Genomic DNA, 15,337 nt, shown 5'->3' on the forward strand with positions numbered 1-15,337 from the left:
GGGGCATCCACCTGCATCTCTCTCAGCTTCTCAGCCAGCAGAGCTGGCCAGATGGTGTCAAACGCACTTGAGAAATCGAAGAACATGATTCTCACAGTGGTTGCCGACTTGTCCAGGTGGGTGTAGACCCTGTTCAGCAGGTAGATGATACTGATATGATATTATCAACAGCTCTGCACTGACACTGTACAGTCTACATAAACTAACAGTGGTCTCAACCAATATCTATTTTTATACACTTGGTGCAAAAATATATGTGTAGCCTCCTTTGAAGCTTTGAACGATTACGTACTGCCATATACTATATAGTTAATGAGAATGTTGAACAGAATTTATACAACTTGCCTGGTGATTATAGGCATTTGTGCAGCTATTACTTTAAACTTTGCCAAGTATTTCTGTGCTGCATCTTTCCTTATCATTCAATGTCAGTCCTTCAGGTTAGTTCAAAATTATTAGTCAGTTTTATAATGAAAAAGAACATCTTTAATTGGGATCCACCAATCCAGTATCAATACCTAAACACTCCTGATAACAATTCCAGTAAATCAACAATGTTAGCTATGTTAGTCATACGAATAGGATAAAGACACTGAGCAAAAAGGCTAGTTCTATAGTTAGCAATAATTCTAAGTTGCTTGAAATAGTCCTAAAAATGCACGTCCCTCTTTTTAGTGGGGCACGTGTCCCAGTGTTTATGTGCTCCAACTAACAACATCCTGTACAACCATCAATATGGTTTTTGCAAGAAATTTTCGACTGAACCAGCTTTGTCACAACTTGTTAACAATATCTCAACTTCATTAGATGACAAGAAATTTGTTTTGGGTGTATTCTTGGATTTAACTAAAGCATTTGACACTGTTGACCATAAAACTCTTATTTGCAAACATAATAGATATGGTGTGCAGGATGTTGGTCTGCGATGGTTTTCCAACTACCTTGAAGATAGAGAACAATTTGTTTCTCTTAATGGATGTACCTCAGAGAAGTTGAAAATCTCAACAGGGGTTCCACAAGGTTCCATTTTAGGTCCATTGTTATTTTTGATTTATAGCAATCAGCCTGTGAATATTCTCATTCATCCAGGTCATGGTTATCTGAAGGAAATTCAATCGAACGCAACTGGACTCATCCAAGAGGCTTCATCAGTTCATGCTCGCTTGACTAGGCTGGGACTGGTGTGGAGACCCAGGTATTTAACCTCAGTGGAGGCGTTCACATGGCCAGTGGTGTCATAGGCTTAGTTAGTGCCCCATTGTGCCAAACAATAGTCGTTGAGAGACAGTCGTTGGGGATGGTAAAGTTGGTTTCAACTTCGTTAATGCTCTATTGTGTTATAACGACAGTCGTTAGAGTCACATGGGGCCATTTGTGAATGGCAGTTGTTCTTAGAGGCTAAGTAGTTGAATCTCCTGGGAAGAGATGAAAGGGCAGCATTGTAAATTGAAGATAGGTGGTGTCGCAGACCTCCTCCTGTGTTGAGAGATGGTTTTTCTAATTTCACATAGATGGCTTCTTTTACTCCTCTTTCAAACCATCTATCCTCTCTGTCCAAGATGTGGACATTGTTGTCCTCAAAGGAGTGAGCTTTCTCCTTCAGGTGTAGGTAGACAGCAGAATCTAGGCCTGAGGAGTTGGGCCTCCTGTGCTGATACATGCGCTTGTGTAGTGTTTGTTTAGTCTCACCAATGTAGAGGTCTTTGCATTCCTCATTGCATTGGACAGCATACACCAGATTGCTTTTCTGAGTGTGTGGTGTTCTGTCTTTGGGATGTACCAGTCTCTGTCTGAGTGTGTTGCTGGGTTTGAAATACACGGGGATACGGTGCTTGTTGAAGATCCTCCTGAGTTTTTCTGATACCCCAGATACATATGGGATGACTATGTTATTTCTTTTGTCGTGTTTTTCCTTCTCAACCACCTTGGTGGTGCTCCTCCTGGAACCAGCTGCAGTTTTCACAAAGGTCCAACTGGGATAACCACACGTTTTGAGGGCATCCCTCAGGTGTTCATGTTCTTCCCCTTGGGCCTGCAAGCTGGTGGGTACCTTATCAGCTCTGTGTTGCAGGGTTCTGATCACACCAAGTTTGTGTTCCAAAGGGTGGTGTGAGTCGAAAAGGAGGTGTTTAGGCACAAAATCCAGAAGTTGGCATATGTGTTCTGGTCTGAGTTTTGTTCTGTCCTGGAGGGAGTCGTCCTGTGTAAGTCGCTCTATTACTGTTTCCAAAGCTTCCATGGTTGGTATACAAGTGAACAGAGAAGTCACGTCGTAGGATACCATGGTTTCATCTGGATCCATTTTTAAGTTCCGGACTTTGTTCACAAAATCAATGGAATTTTGTATATGGTGGGGGGTGTTGCCCACCAAGGGAGCCAGGATGTTCGCCACATGTTTGGCAATGTTGTAATGTCGGCAATGCTGGCAATGTTGCAGTGTTCTCAGCCTCTTGGATGAGAGGTGAAACATCTTCAAAGACAAATAACAAAGTCCAGTTGCGTTCGATTGAATTTCCTTGAGATGATTTATAGTAATGATTTGGCTATGAACTGCAATAAGCTTTTTCCTATTTTATTTGCAGATGACACTTATCTTATTGTCTCACACAGTGATTTCAGTACTTTAATAGAATGTGTGAATGCTGAATTGTCTGTTGTTTTTGAATGGTTCCAGTTGAATGGGCTTACTTTAAATATACAGAAATGCAACTTTATGACTTTATGAAAGATGAGGCAAGGCAATTTTTATTCATGGCTCAGAAATTTGTCAGGTTCCACATACTAAATTCTTAGGAGTTATTATAGATGATCATTTAAACTGGAAAAACCATGTTGATAGTGTTTGTAAAAGATCGATGAAGTTGCTTGGCATATTGAGAAAAGCTTGTTCTTTGACACACTCATTTAATTCTTTATTACAGTTGAATTTTTGCTTGTATTAATTATTGCAACATTGTTTGGGCTGCTACATATTATATTACCATCTTATCTTAACAAACTATTAGTCATTCAAAAAGGTTTTTGAGAATGATATCTTGGTCAAACAATTTTGAATGTTCTGCACCTCTTTTCCCTAAATACTCAGTTTTGTCAATTGTGAACGTTATTTTTTTTCAAACATGTTTATTTATGTTTAAGTTTACAAAGAGCAATTAGGACATTCCTGATTCTTTTCATGATTTTTTTAATTATACTTTTGAAATTCATGTATATGGAACAAGACAAAAAATATTTTCATTTACCTTTATGCCACATAACAAAACATCTTTTTTTTTTTTTAATTAAATATAGAGGCCCCCAGGTTTAGAACTCTTTAGATCCATCATTAGGAGACAATTAAAAAATATCTTCTTTCAGTGTCATTGTAGTACATTTGTTTAAGTTACATCTAGTATGTGTATATACATACATATATCTATATATCTATATATATATTGTTTTTTTGTTTTTCTTTAGATATTGTACCTCAGGATCCCAAATAAACCCTCTGGCTTCTTCCTTTTCTTGTGCCACTATTATGTTTTTCTGTATTGTGTCTTTCGTTATTTTTTATAAGTGCAAAAAAATAAACCTAAACCTAAGACCCAAACATACTGTGAGGGTTCAACTCATGCCTCCGGGAGAACTTCGACCAGATCCCGAGGGAGGCTGGGGACATCGAGTCTGAGTGGATCATGCTCTCCGCCTCCATTGTGGAAGCTGCTGTTTGGAGATGTGGTCATATGGTCTGTGATGCCTGTCGCGGCAGCAACCCCCAAACCTGGTAACCTGACAATGGAATTAAGGGATGCTGTCAAGCTGAGGAAGGAGTTCTATTGAGCCTGGCTGGCTTGTGGGACTCCCGAGGCAGAAATAAGCTTCCTCCACGGTTCGGTGGGGCGCTCCTTTAGAGATAGGGTGAGGAGCTCTGTCACCCAGGAGGAGCTTGAAGTAGAGCCGCTGCTCCTCCACATTGAGAGGAGTCAGTTGAGGTGGCTCTGGCACCTGTTTCAGATGCCTCCTGGACGCCTCCCTGGGGAGGCGTTCCAGGCATGCCACACCGGGAGGAGGCCCGAGGAAGTCCCGACATGCTGGAGAGACTATGTCACTCGACTGGTCTGGGAACGCCTTGTGGTCTACCCAGAAAAGCTGGAGGAAGTGTCCGGGGAAAGGGAAGTCTGGGCATCCCTGTTCAAGCTGCTGCCCCCTCTGTATAAAGCGGAAGAAAATGGATCAATGGATGGATATTTTATGTTTTTGCAACACAGTTTTTAACTCCAACAGAAGTGGAGGTACATTCTGCATTCTATGTGTGCAAACTTAGTGCAGTTTTAAGGTATTGTAACAGGACGCAACAGAAGGAAATTTTTAAACAGAACCACGATCTCATACTTACTAAAACATTATTGAAGGATTTCTGTAGATAAAGTGTGGAGGTGGGAGTGTGGGGATTCAGAATCAAACTGCGTTTTATGGATGTTCCTACTGCAGAAAATGAGGAGCATAGTGCTGCAGGAGGAGAAGGACAAAGAGGAGGAGAAACTGCGGTGGACAGTCAGACATTTTGGATTTTCTGCAAAAATTGATGAAAATCACACATCTTACACTTTTTCAAACTTATTCTAAGTTTGATCTGATCAAAGTAAAACTTGGTCAGCATGTTCACAAGACTTTAATGATCAAAAGTTTTCAAAAGCTTCATATTTTGTTGCACAGCATGCTTGTTACAGGGCGTGTAATTTTGACATCCACCCTTTTTTCACCAAAATTTAGGGTGCTCAAACTTCAGACATATGATCACTCTTCTGCTCTACAGGAATGTAACAATATTTGTCATAGCAACAACTAATGGCAGGAGGCAGTATCAAGCTCTCTTTGTGGATGTACTAATCCTACCAGGTTGACCAGATCTATCTCAAATTTGGTCAGCACAAGGTGTTGGTGATCCTTCAGAATGAAGTTTATGAGATTCTGTCAAAGATGTTGCCATGGCGATGCATTCTTCACCATGAAACATAAAATTGTTTTGAAAGGGTAGGGATGCTCAAAACCTTATAAAACTTGGCATATTTTTCCCAAGAGAAGAATAGTAATATTTAATATTGATTTCTGTATAGGTGTGGTAAAATTACTCCATTACTCCATCATCCCCACTTACAAAAATGTCTTGTAGGTCGACTCTGTACGACGACATTTTGGATTTTCTGCAAAAATTGTAACTGTATGTTTTACTGAGATGTACGAAATTTGCTAGGCATACAGAATTCCCCAAGACTTAAAAAAGTCTCTTGGTGCCATGATCTAAACCCAACAGGAAGTCAGCCATGATAATGAAAAGTTAATAAATGTTTCAGCAAAACTTCTAAGGTGTGGATCTGTGTCTCTATCAAACCTCACATGGTTGAGAAGAATTTGACACTGACATACAAATATTCAATTACTTTTATAGCACAACCTGCTAGAAAGGGGAAATTACGTTTTTTTCTGTTTTTTTTTTTTTTTTTTTACTAAGTGTACTGTTTGCCACTTATTTGCACACGCATGAGTTGGGTTAGTACTTTTATCTGTGCATTTTAAGCACATTTAGCCACACTTTACTAACTGTGCATATTATATATTTCTCCTTACTGGTTTTAATGATGTTTTGTGTGCTAATTATTATGTCAAGAGGGTATTGTGATATTGATTTGGAGAAATTATTTTGATAATATGATCTTTGAATATTCTGAGAATGTTGTTATTGTTGTTGTTATTACTAGATGTTGTGATGTCATATTACAATGTTTATTCAGTTAAATGGATTAAGAGGATGTTCTGACTCTACTATCGTAGGTCAGGTTTTTGTTGAACCCTTTGAACTTGGACCTACCTGCATGTTGGAGCCTGTAAAAGAAGACTGATGGCGAGCCACAGCCCGGAGAACAATTAGACACACGGTGCCTGCAGAGAATCGAGAACTTGGATCCCTTCATCCCTTCATTACACGCACATGCACAACTGACGCATTCAACAGTGCAGTGGGACTGATCTTTTCCACCTCCACATTGCTGATAGGACTTGAACTGAACTTTAAACGCAGCTGCACAATTTATTTTATCTTTTCTACTTACCCGGTGTACTTTTTTTGTGTGTGTATTCACATGTGTTTCATTTCTCCATCTCATTTTGTAAGAAAGAAGGAAGCTTTATTGTTTTCTTAAAGAGATTAACACTGTGTTTGCCTCGTTCCTGGGTCATTGTTTGGTTTATCCTGGGCTCTATAGTCGAACGTGGAACTGATGCCAGGGACGAACAACCAAAAATGCAAAGTATAATCTCAATTAGGTGTTCATCATGGTGTATCAATATTTAGAAGATACTAACATTTATAGGATGCACAGGGAAAGGTCTGAGCTATAACAGAGTTTGTTACACAGCAATATTATTTTTAGAATTAACAGTACTAAGAATTCACAAACATCTGTCACAACTACAGCTACCACAACAAGCACAAGTTAATATACTATGGACTAAGGACAAAGAAACCAACACATGTACAGCAAGTGGTGTAGGTAGGAGAGAGGCAAGATGGCCATTAGATCACAACGGATGTTTTCTCACCAAGCTTAAGATGACGTATAACCACAAGATATGACTAGAGAACAAACAGAACCCTGTGGTTTTACCATGTCCAAGGGAGTGGCTTAACTGTGAAGTTTGGATATGAGAAAGAGAAAGAGGGAGGGAACAATGTGGTCTCACATGCACTGGTTAGGAGATGGCGTTCGACTGGTTTCTGCGATGGCAGCAAGGAAGATAGCAGAGTCGACTGAATGTAGAGAGGAAACATGCACTATGTTTACTCTTTGATGAAATTTCTTTGTCTTTCTGCAGGAAGTGTGTGATATCAGCTAATTTGGCGCAGTAATCCGTGGAATCCAAAAAAAAGAATATAATAGCATAATATCAATATTCAACCCAGAAGTTGAATTACCATTGATTTGGGAGCCTTTTTCTTAGTCTTTCACACCCAGTCTGGAAAACATTACAACCAATTTTTATTGTTGTAGTGTGCCACGCTCCTGACCCATACAATGGTAACGATAGCCCTTGCACAGCATTTATCTATTAGATTCAATCGGCTTCTGTCAGTGTGTACATAAGCCTGATCGTATAGGAAGGCCCTACAGATTGCCAGAGCGGCCTATTACTCAAAATTAACTGAGGATAACAAGCACAACCCCAGGTTTTTGTTCAGCACTGTAGCCAGGCTGAAAGAGAGTCATAGTGCTATCACGCCTTGTATCCCTGTAACCCTCAGCAGCAATAACCTTTTTTAATTCCAAGATTTTAAACATTAGAGACAAAATTCAACACCTACTGACCTCAGATGGTACAGATCTACCATCAAACACTGGAACCTGAGAAACAGCAGTACAACCAGATAATTTTTCTTGACTGCCTGTCTCCTGGGCGGTACGGTGGTGCAGCGTTAGCACTGTCACCTCATAGCAAGAGGGTTCCAGGTTTCAATACAAGTCTGGGCCCTCCTGTGTGGAGCTTACATGTTCTCCCTGTGCCTGCGTGGGTTTTCTCCGGATACTAGGGCTTCCTCCCACAATCCCAAAAACATGCACATTAGGTTAATTGGCTACTCTACATTGCCCCAAGTGTGAGTGTGAGAGTATGTGGTTGTCTGTCTTTGCGTGTCGGCCCTGCAATTGACTGGCGACCAGTCCAGGGTGTACCCCGCCCATAGTTAGCTGGGATAGACTCCAGCTAAGTATAGAAAATAGATGGATGGATGGATGCTTTTCTTCCACTGACTTTCATCAGTTAAATTCATTCATATTTTCTTTTCATCTGAACCAACAACATGCTTCTTAGACCCCATCCCTAACACCTAACTGGCATTAAAGGAACTGCATTAAGATGGTTTCAGTCCTATTTATCAGATCAGTCTCAATTTGTTCATGTTAATGATGCATCGTCCATAGCAACAAAAGTTAGTCATGGAGTTCCCCAAGGTTCTGTGCTTGGGCCAATACTATTCACCCTTTATATGCTCCCCATCAGTGATATTATTAGGAAACACTCCATACATTTTCATTGTTATGCAGATGACAGACAAAATACTTGACAATGAAACCAGGTGAAGCAAATCAACTAGACAAACTTCAGGCATGTCTTGATATGACATAAAACCTGGATGATTTGCAATTTTTTACTTATAAATTCAGACAAAACTGAAGTTATTGTCCTGGGCCCAAAACACCTTAGAAACAAATTATCTAATGATAATGATCCAGTGATATCTTTGATCAGGACATGTCCTTTAACTCACACATAACACACATTTCAAAGACTGCATTCTTCACCTCCACAATATTGCAAAAATTAGGCACATTCTGAGTCATAAAGATGCAGAAAAAATGCAATGCATTTATTACTTCCAGTCTGGATTATTTTAACTCCCTTTTATCAGGTTGCCCCAAAAAGTTTCTAAAGACTCTCCAGCTAATTCACAATGCTGAACGCTGCTGCACGATTACTTACAAGAACCAGAAGATCATATTTTTCCTGTTCTGGCTTCTGTACATTGGCTACCTGTAAAATTCAGGATCGTTTAGAGTTTAAAATTCTTCTCCTTAGTTGATCGTACCCTATTATCCCACCAGAGCTTTACGTTCCCAAGATGCAGGGTTACTTGTGGTTCCTAGAGTTTTCAAAAGTAGATTTGGAACCAGAACCTTTAGTTATCAAGTTCCTCTACTGTGGAACCATCTTTCGGTTTTGTTCTGGGAGGCAGACACCCTCTCTACGTTTAAGAGAAGACTTAAAACTTTCCTTTTTGATAAAGCTTATAGTAGTCATGAGATAACTTCTGGTGTGAATTGGCGCTATATAAATACACTGAATTGAATTGAAAAGTTGACAATGTGGCCTAGGTCTTTAAATGTGGAATCAAACATGTGTGACTCATTTCCTGTTTTATTTTGAAAAGTAACTCTCCTCTCATTTCAGGTCACTCGATTTTACTCATGTGTCGCCAGTCTGATTGTCTCCCTGATTACCCGATTGTGTTCACCTGTTCCCCATTACCTGTGTGTGTTCAAATAGTCTGCATTCCCCTTGTCTTGTGCCAGTGTGTTTTGTCCCAGCCTTGCCTTTACCACAGCCTCGATTACTGCCTTGAGCATCTTTCTTTTTTGCCTCTGCATCAGAGTGATTTTATGTTGTAAGTTTATTCATTCAGGATTTAAACATAGAATAGCATTAGGATTTCTCATTTGTTTTTCTTTTCCTCTATAGGAATGATTTTTTGTTTCTTCTTAGATTCTCTTAGCAGATAGTTATCCTCTGCTTTCAGAGTGATTTTTTGCTCCTTGTTAGATTTTCCCTTTCTTTAGTTTTTTGCCTCCTGTTAGTTTTGGAGATAATTGTTTATTTCATTTGTAATTTTCTTAGCTCTTTTGTTTCCTCTCTTCGGGGGTAATTAATTTTCATAGCCGTGGACCTTCGAGTTGAAGACGTGCTTCCGGTAATTTCATAGCCATTTCTTTTTGTCTCTCTGTATGAGGTAATACCCCTCAGCTTAAATATCTACCAAAAAACCCACAGTGGTGAGTCAAGCCATCGGTCCTGTACTGCGTAAACTCACGCTGGTCAGGTTAGTGCATCATGATATTAACACTGATCTCAGCGCTCTTGTAGATTCTGGGGCTGATGAGAGTTAATGGATTTGGGTCTGACAAAGAAGATTGGCCTCAAGACCGAACAATTAACAAACCCATTTAGGGCCAGTGCTCTGGATGGAAAAAAAACTTTTCACAATCACACACAAGACTGAGTCTCTGGAGCTTAATATCCAAGGGCATAGGGAACTCATGATCTTTTATGTATTAGAATCACCTTCTCAAGCACTGGTTTTTGGGAATCCCTGGTTGATTAGATGCAATCCACACATAGATTGGAGGTCAGGACAGGTTCTGGGTTGGGGAACAGAGACTCTTACAATCCTTCAGAGTGTCTGTTTTGGCTCCCCGACACCACAAAACACTGAAACCATGGTTAATATTGTCTCTACTGATTCCGCGTCAGAACCTGAGTACCCAGAACTAAGCTCTGTGCCCTCCTGCTACCACCACCTCAAAGAGGTATTCAGTAAGACCACTCCCTCCTCATCGACCGTATGACTGTGCTATAGACTTGGTTCCTGGGTTCACCATCCTCAAGGGACGCCTGTACTTTGTTTCTGGTCCTGAAAGGTAGGCCATGTAGGAATACATCATCCTATTGTGGCCAACCTTTATATGGAAGAAGTGGAAAGAAGAGCCTTGATGTCCTTTCCCAGAACACCTCCCTCCCACTGGTTCAGATATGTGGATGACACTTGGGTCAAGATCAAGACCCAGGAAGCGTAACGATTCACAGATCATATTAACGCAATGGACCACAACATCAAGTTCGCACGAGAGGACACCAGTGACAACAATCTGGCCTTTTTGGACTGCACAGTCCACATTAAGGATGACAGAAGACTCAACGTGGAAGTATACAGGAAACCCACCCAGACCAGACCAGTACCTACTGTTTGACTCACACCATCCACTGGAATACAAGATGGGAGTCATCAGAACCTTGCATCACAGAGCTGAGACAGTCCCCACCAGCTCAGCAGGACAGATGAAGGAACAACAACACCTCAAGTCAGCCCTAAAAACATGTGGCTACCCCACCTGGCCACTCACCAAAGCCACAAAAAGAAGACCCACCAACAATAAAAAGGACAACAACAGGAAAAGGAGTAACATTGTCATTCCTTCATTGTCAGGTTTATCAAAAAAAACTCAACAACCACGATATCCCCATGATTACACTTAGACAGAAACTGGTCCACCCCAAGGACAAAATCCCCAGGGAAAAACAGAGCAATATCATATATGCAGTCCAGTGCAGTGAAGCATGCTCAGATCTGTACATTGGTGAAACAAAACAACCACTCCACAGAAGAATGGCACAACACAGGAGAGCCACCTCCACAGGATAAGACTCAGTGGTCCACTCCTTTGAAGACAACGATGTCCTCATTCTTGACAGAGAGGACAGGTGGTATGAAAGAGGGGTCAAGGAAGCCATCTATGTTAAACCTTCACTTAACAGAGGTGGTGGACTTAGACATCATCTCTCTTGCACCTACAATGCTGTCCTCCCATCCATACCCAGGAAGTTTCACATGAAAGCCATAAGAACAATAGGTTGTTAACTGGTCATATCCGAACTCATCAACAGTCTCACTGCCATTAGCCAGTCGTTAGACTCAGATAGCCAGTTGTTAGACACAGAGGGCCATCACTGGCAGTCAAACTACATAGATACATTTGCAGGACTATCAGATCCTTTGTTTTGTTGAGTTTCACTAAGTCACACCCACTGAGGTATATATACTTGTTCACCACCTAACAGTTTTCCAGAACTGATGAAGCTGCTTGGATCAGCAGTGAAACGTCTTCAAGTCAATCTTCACAAGTCCAGACGCCTTGCTTTAACTCTTTGACTGACATCCAGACCTCCCTCGAGGCAGGTTTCATCCACCCTTCCTCGTCACCAGCAGGTGCAGGATTCTTTTTTGTTGAGAAGAAGGATGGGTCATTAAGACCATGTATTGACTATAGCCCTCTTAATGATATTACTATAAAGAACCAGTACCCTCTACAGTTCCAGAGTCTTTTACCAGATCCAGCAGGCAAACATCTTCACTAAACTAGACCTACGTAATGCTTACCACTTGATCAGGATCAGTGAGGGAGCTTGCCCACACCCGATAGCCGCAAGAAGGTTCAGCAATTCCTTGAGTTTGCTAACTTCTACAGGAGGATTATCAGAGGCTTCGGCGCCATAGCCGCACCGCTCCATGCACTAACATCTTCCAAAGCTTCCAGTCGTCTCCTGAGGCAGAGCCGGCGTTCCAGAGTCTCAAATGGTGCTTTACCTCAGCTCCCATTCTTACCATGCCAGGTCCTCAGCAACAGTTCATGGTGGAGGTGGACACCTCCAATGAGTGCATCAGGGCTGTGCTCTCCCAGAGGTCTGAGCACGATGAGAAGATGCATCCCTGTGCATTTCTGTCACGGCGGCTGTCCAAAGCAGAGCGGAACTACAACATGGGCAATAGAGAACTCCTGGCAGTCAAGCTGGTTTTGGAGGAGTGGCAGCACTGGTTGGAGGGGGATCGTCACCCGTTCATCTTCTGGACTGACCATAAGAACCTGGAGTACATACGAAAGGCTAAGAGACTTAATTCTTAACCGATTTAACTTTTCTCTCTCTTACAGGCCGGGGTCCCAGAACATCAAGCTTGACTCCTTGTCTCGGCTATACGACCTGTTGCCAAGGAACCATAGTCCGTTCTTCCACGGTCCTGTGTGGTCGGTCAGATAGGAAAGGAGGTAGAGCAGTCCAACGGTGCAGCTCCACCCCCTAGTAGGTGCCCTGAGAAAAAGCTGTTTGTCCCAGCTGAATTACGATCAAGGGTGATTCATTGGGCTCACACCTCTCTGCTCTCCTGCCATCCGGGAGTCCAACGGACGATGATCATCATCTCCCAGAGGTTCTGGTGGCCATCCATGGTGGCGGAGGTCCGGGAGTATGTAAGAGCTTGCTCAGTCTGCGCCTGCAACAAGACTTCCACCAGGTCTTGCATGGGACTTCTACAGCCACTGCTCGTCCCTTCTAGACTGTAGGCAGAAATATCACTGGACTTCATCACAGGGCTCCCAACCTCCCAGGGTAACACCATGGTGCTCACTGTAGTAGACAGATTCTCAAAGATGGTCAGATGTATTGCCTTGCCCAAGCTGCCATCTGTCAAGGAAACGGCAGAAATTATGATGAACCATGTCTTTAAGGTCCACGGATTTCCTCAGGACATTGTTTCCGACTGGGGGCCCCAGTCCGTGTCCTGTTTTTGGAGGGAAAACAGGACACGAACTGCACACTGCTGGGTTCCACGGACGCAGACCAAGGAGGACACCACTTCTCCAGATAAGGCACACAAAAGTCCGCTTGGCCTTTGCAAATGCTCATCTGGATAAAAATCAGGGTGATGGCAATCTGAAAGAGTTGGAGCTCATCACTAAAGATGAATGGGCAAAAATACCAGTGGAAACATGCAAAACGCTGGTCAACAATTATCAGAAGCGTTTGATTGCTGTAATAGCCAATAAAGGCTTTTCTATTGATTATTGAGAAGGGTATGAATAATTTTGGACATGTCACTTTTTGTTCAAATGTAAATAAAAGCTGAGAAATAATTTTTTCCACAATGATGCCTCTTGTACATTGTCTTATTATCTTCTGGGAGACGCCTGTGTCATTTCCAAACAAGAAAAAACTTGCTGGTTAAATAAAAGTAACTTTAAGTCAAAATTTTCTAGGAGTATGAATAATTTCGGGCTTGACTGTACAAATTCTGAACTATGCATGATTCATGCATATCTTCAACCTGGCATCACTGAGGATTTAGACCAGTGGTTCCCAACCTTTTTTCCTTTGAGCCTCCTCTACTTGACTTTAAGAAAAGCTGCTCAAAAATGTGTTAAATGAAGTCACAGTGACCCTGACCTTTGAACAACAAATTCAGTTCATCAGTTAAATGCAATTGAACATTTGTGTCGAATCTCAAGATACTCCCTCAAGGTGTTCCTGAGACATTGTGTTCACAATAGTGAATGAAAATACTGTATAATTCTTCTGGTGACAGCTATCACTGGTATGGAGACATAACAAACAGCCTAGGAGACTTGTCTCTACGTGTCTCAGAATTGTGTGTGTGTGTGTGTGTGTGTGTGTGTGTGTGTGTGTATACACATATTCCTGTAGGTGTGGGGATAAAAATCTATTTATACCCGCCTTACTCATGGAGACAAAACGCAAGTCCACACAATGTAAATACTTAAGTATTAGGGTGACGGCTTGCTTTAAGGGTAGGTTTGTAAGGGTAATCATTTTTAGTTAAGGGTTAAGGGTTAGAATTAGGCATGTAAACACAACTGTGTGTGTGTGTGTGTGTGACAGAACATAAAAATGTAATTTTCACAAATGTACTTCTTCACAAGCAATTCTTCTCAAAGATGCAGGTATGGACTGTGTGCACATATCCTTTAGATCCTAAGCTTGACAGGGGTAGACAAAGAGTGGTTTTAGTGATATCCAATAGCCAATCAGTGAAACTAAATTAATGTGAAGTTGCATAGAGCTCAGATGATTTAAATATATCATCTATATCTATCTATCTATCAAATAAAAATTGAATCAAGGTGTGGTACTTACTGCTGCTGGATGTGCTGTTGGATGTAATGGGGCTGTAAAAGCTGGGGGGCAGACTTGACAGATAGTTTCATCTGTGCCATGTTATTTGATGGAGAAGGGACAGAAGCATAACCATTTGGAGGGGCTTGCTGAGGTATAGGCCACTGGTGTCCATTAGTGTGTCCAGAAGTGTGTCCATTGATGGGTCCATTCCCAGGCAGTGCTGGAAAAGGATGTGTCTTTTGCTCACATGACTTCCCATTTGAGCCAGACTTGCAGACACAGAGCTGAGGCCTGAGGCACATCCCTCCATTCTGGCACTGAGGGATGCAATTGGCTACAACACAAAACCCAGACAGAGCAGAAAGAAAATAAGAAAAGAAAGAGAGGAAGGACAGACAGATGAAGAAGGAAAATGAGTGATAATGGTAAGTGGTCACACATACAAAGGAACATGGATGAAAACATATAGATAAACTGGATTTAACATTCATAAACACTGCACCTTATTCATATTACACAGTATCCACAACTATACATATATCAGAAGGTAGAAATATTTTATCTAAAAAGAAAATCATATAATTTTTGTTACTGAGACATTTAAGGGTATTTTTATCCTTACGTAAAACCTAAGTAGTGTGCTGTAAACAAATTCTGGTGCATTCATCATTTGACTTAGCTTGTCCAAGTTAGTGTCAAAGACAACAAATTAACTGGTGTAGACCAGCCACCTTTACTAAGACTGCTTGAAGCAATGGGTTACAGAGATATGGTGTTCTTTTGTTATAGTCTGCGTATTTTTGGACTTCGATAGAGTTGGGTCAGCTTCAATTTTCAGATTCAATTTTAGAATCGTCGTAGAAATTACTTCCAATAAAAACTCTAAATATTTTGTTCTGTGCACGCAGACTAAAAAAAAATCCACGAATCCATGAATCCATCTATTTTCTTCTGCTTTTTTTTTTTTTTGAGTCAATAACTGTGTTTGAAGTTTGGAATGTAGACTGACTTACTGACTGGTAAGTTGACAGTTGAGAGTTCTGTCTTTTGGCTCAGCCCCCTCTTC

General features: G+C 41.3%; 1 protein-coding gene across 5 annotated transcripts in view; it reads right to left on the reverse strand.

Moving 5' to 3' along the window:
* ltbp1 (latent transforming growth factor beta binding protein 1) overlaps positions 1-15,337 on the reverse strand; it is a 191,333-nt gene that overhangs the window by 154,599 nt on the left and 21,397 nt on the right. For 4 of the 5 annotated variants that reach the window (XM_046401529.1, XM_046401527.1, XM_046401528.1 and 1 more), the window contains exon 3: positions 14,290-14,605. In XM_046401529.1, the coding sequence (XP_046257485.1) occupies positions 14,290-14,605 (316 nt within the window). Of the gene's footprint in view, positions 1-3,594; positions 4,183-14,289; positions 14,606-15,337 lie in introns of those variants that run through there. The other variant, XM_046401530.1, reaches the window with a different exon arrangement.

This window comes from Scatophagus argus, chromosome 10, assembly GCF_020382885.2.
Source record: "Scatophagus argus isolate fScaArg1 chromosome 10, fScaArg1.pri, whole genome shotgun sequence".
In the NCBI taxonomy this organism is placed as follows: domain Eukaryota; kingdom Metazoa; phylum Chordata; class Actinopteri; family Scatophagidae; genus Scatophagus; species Scatophagus argus.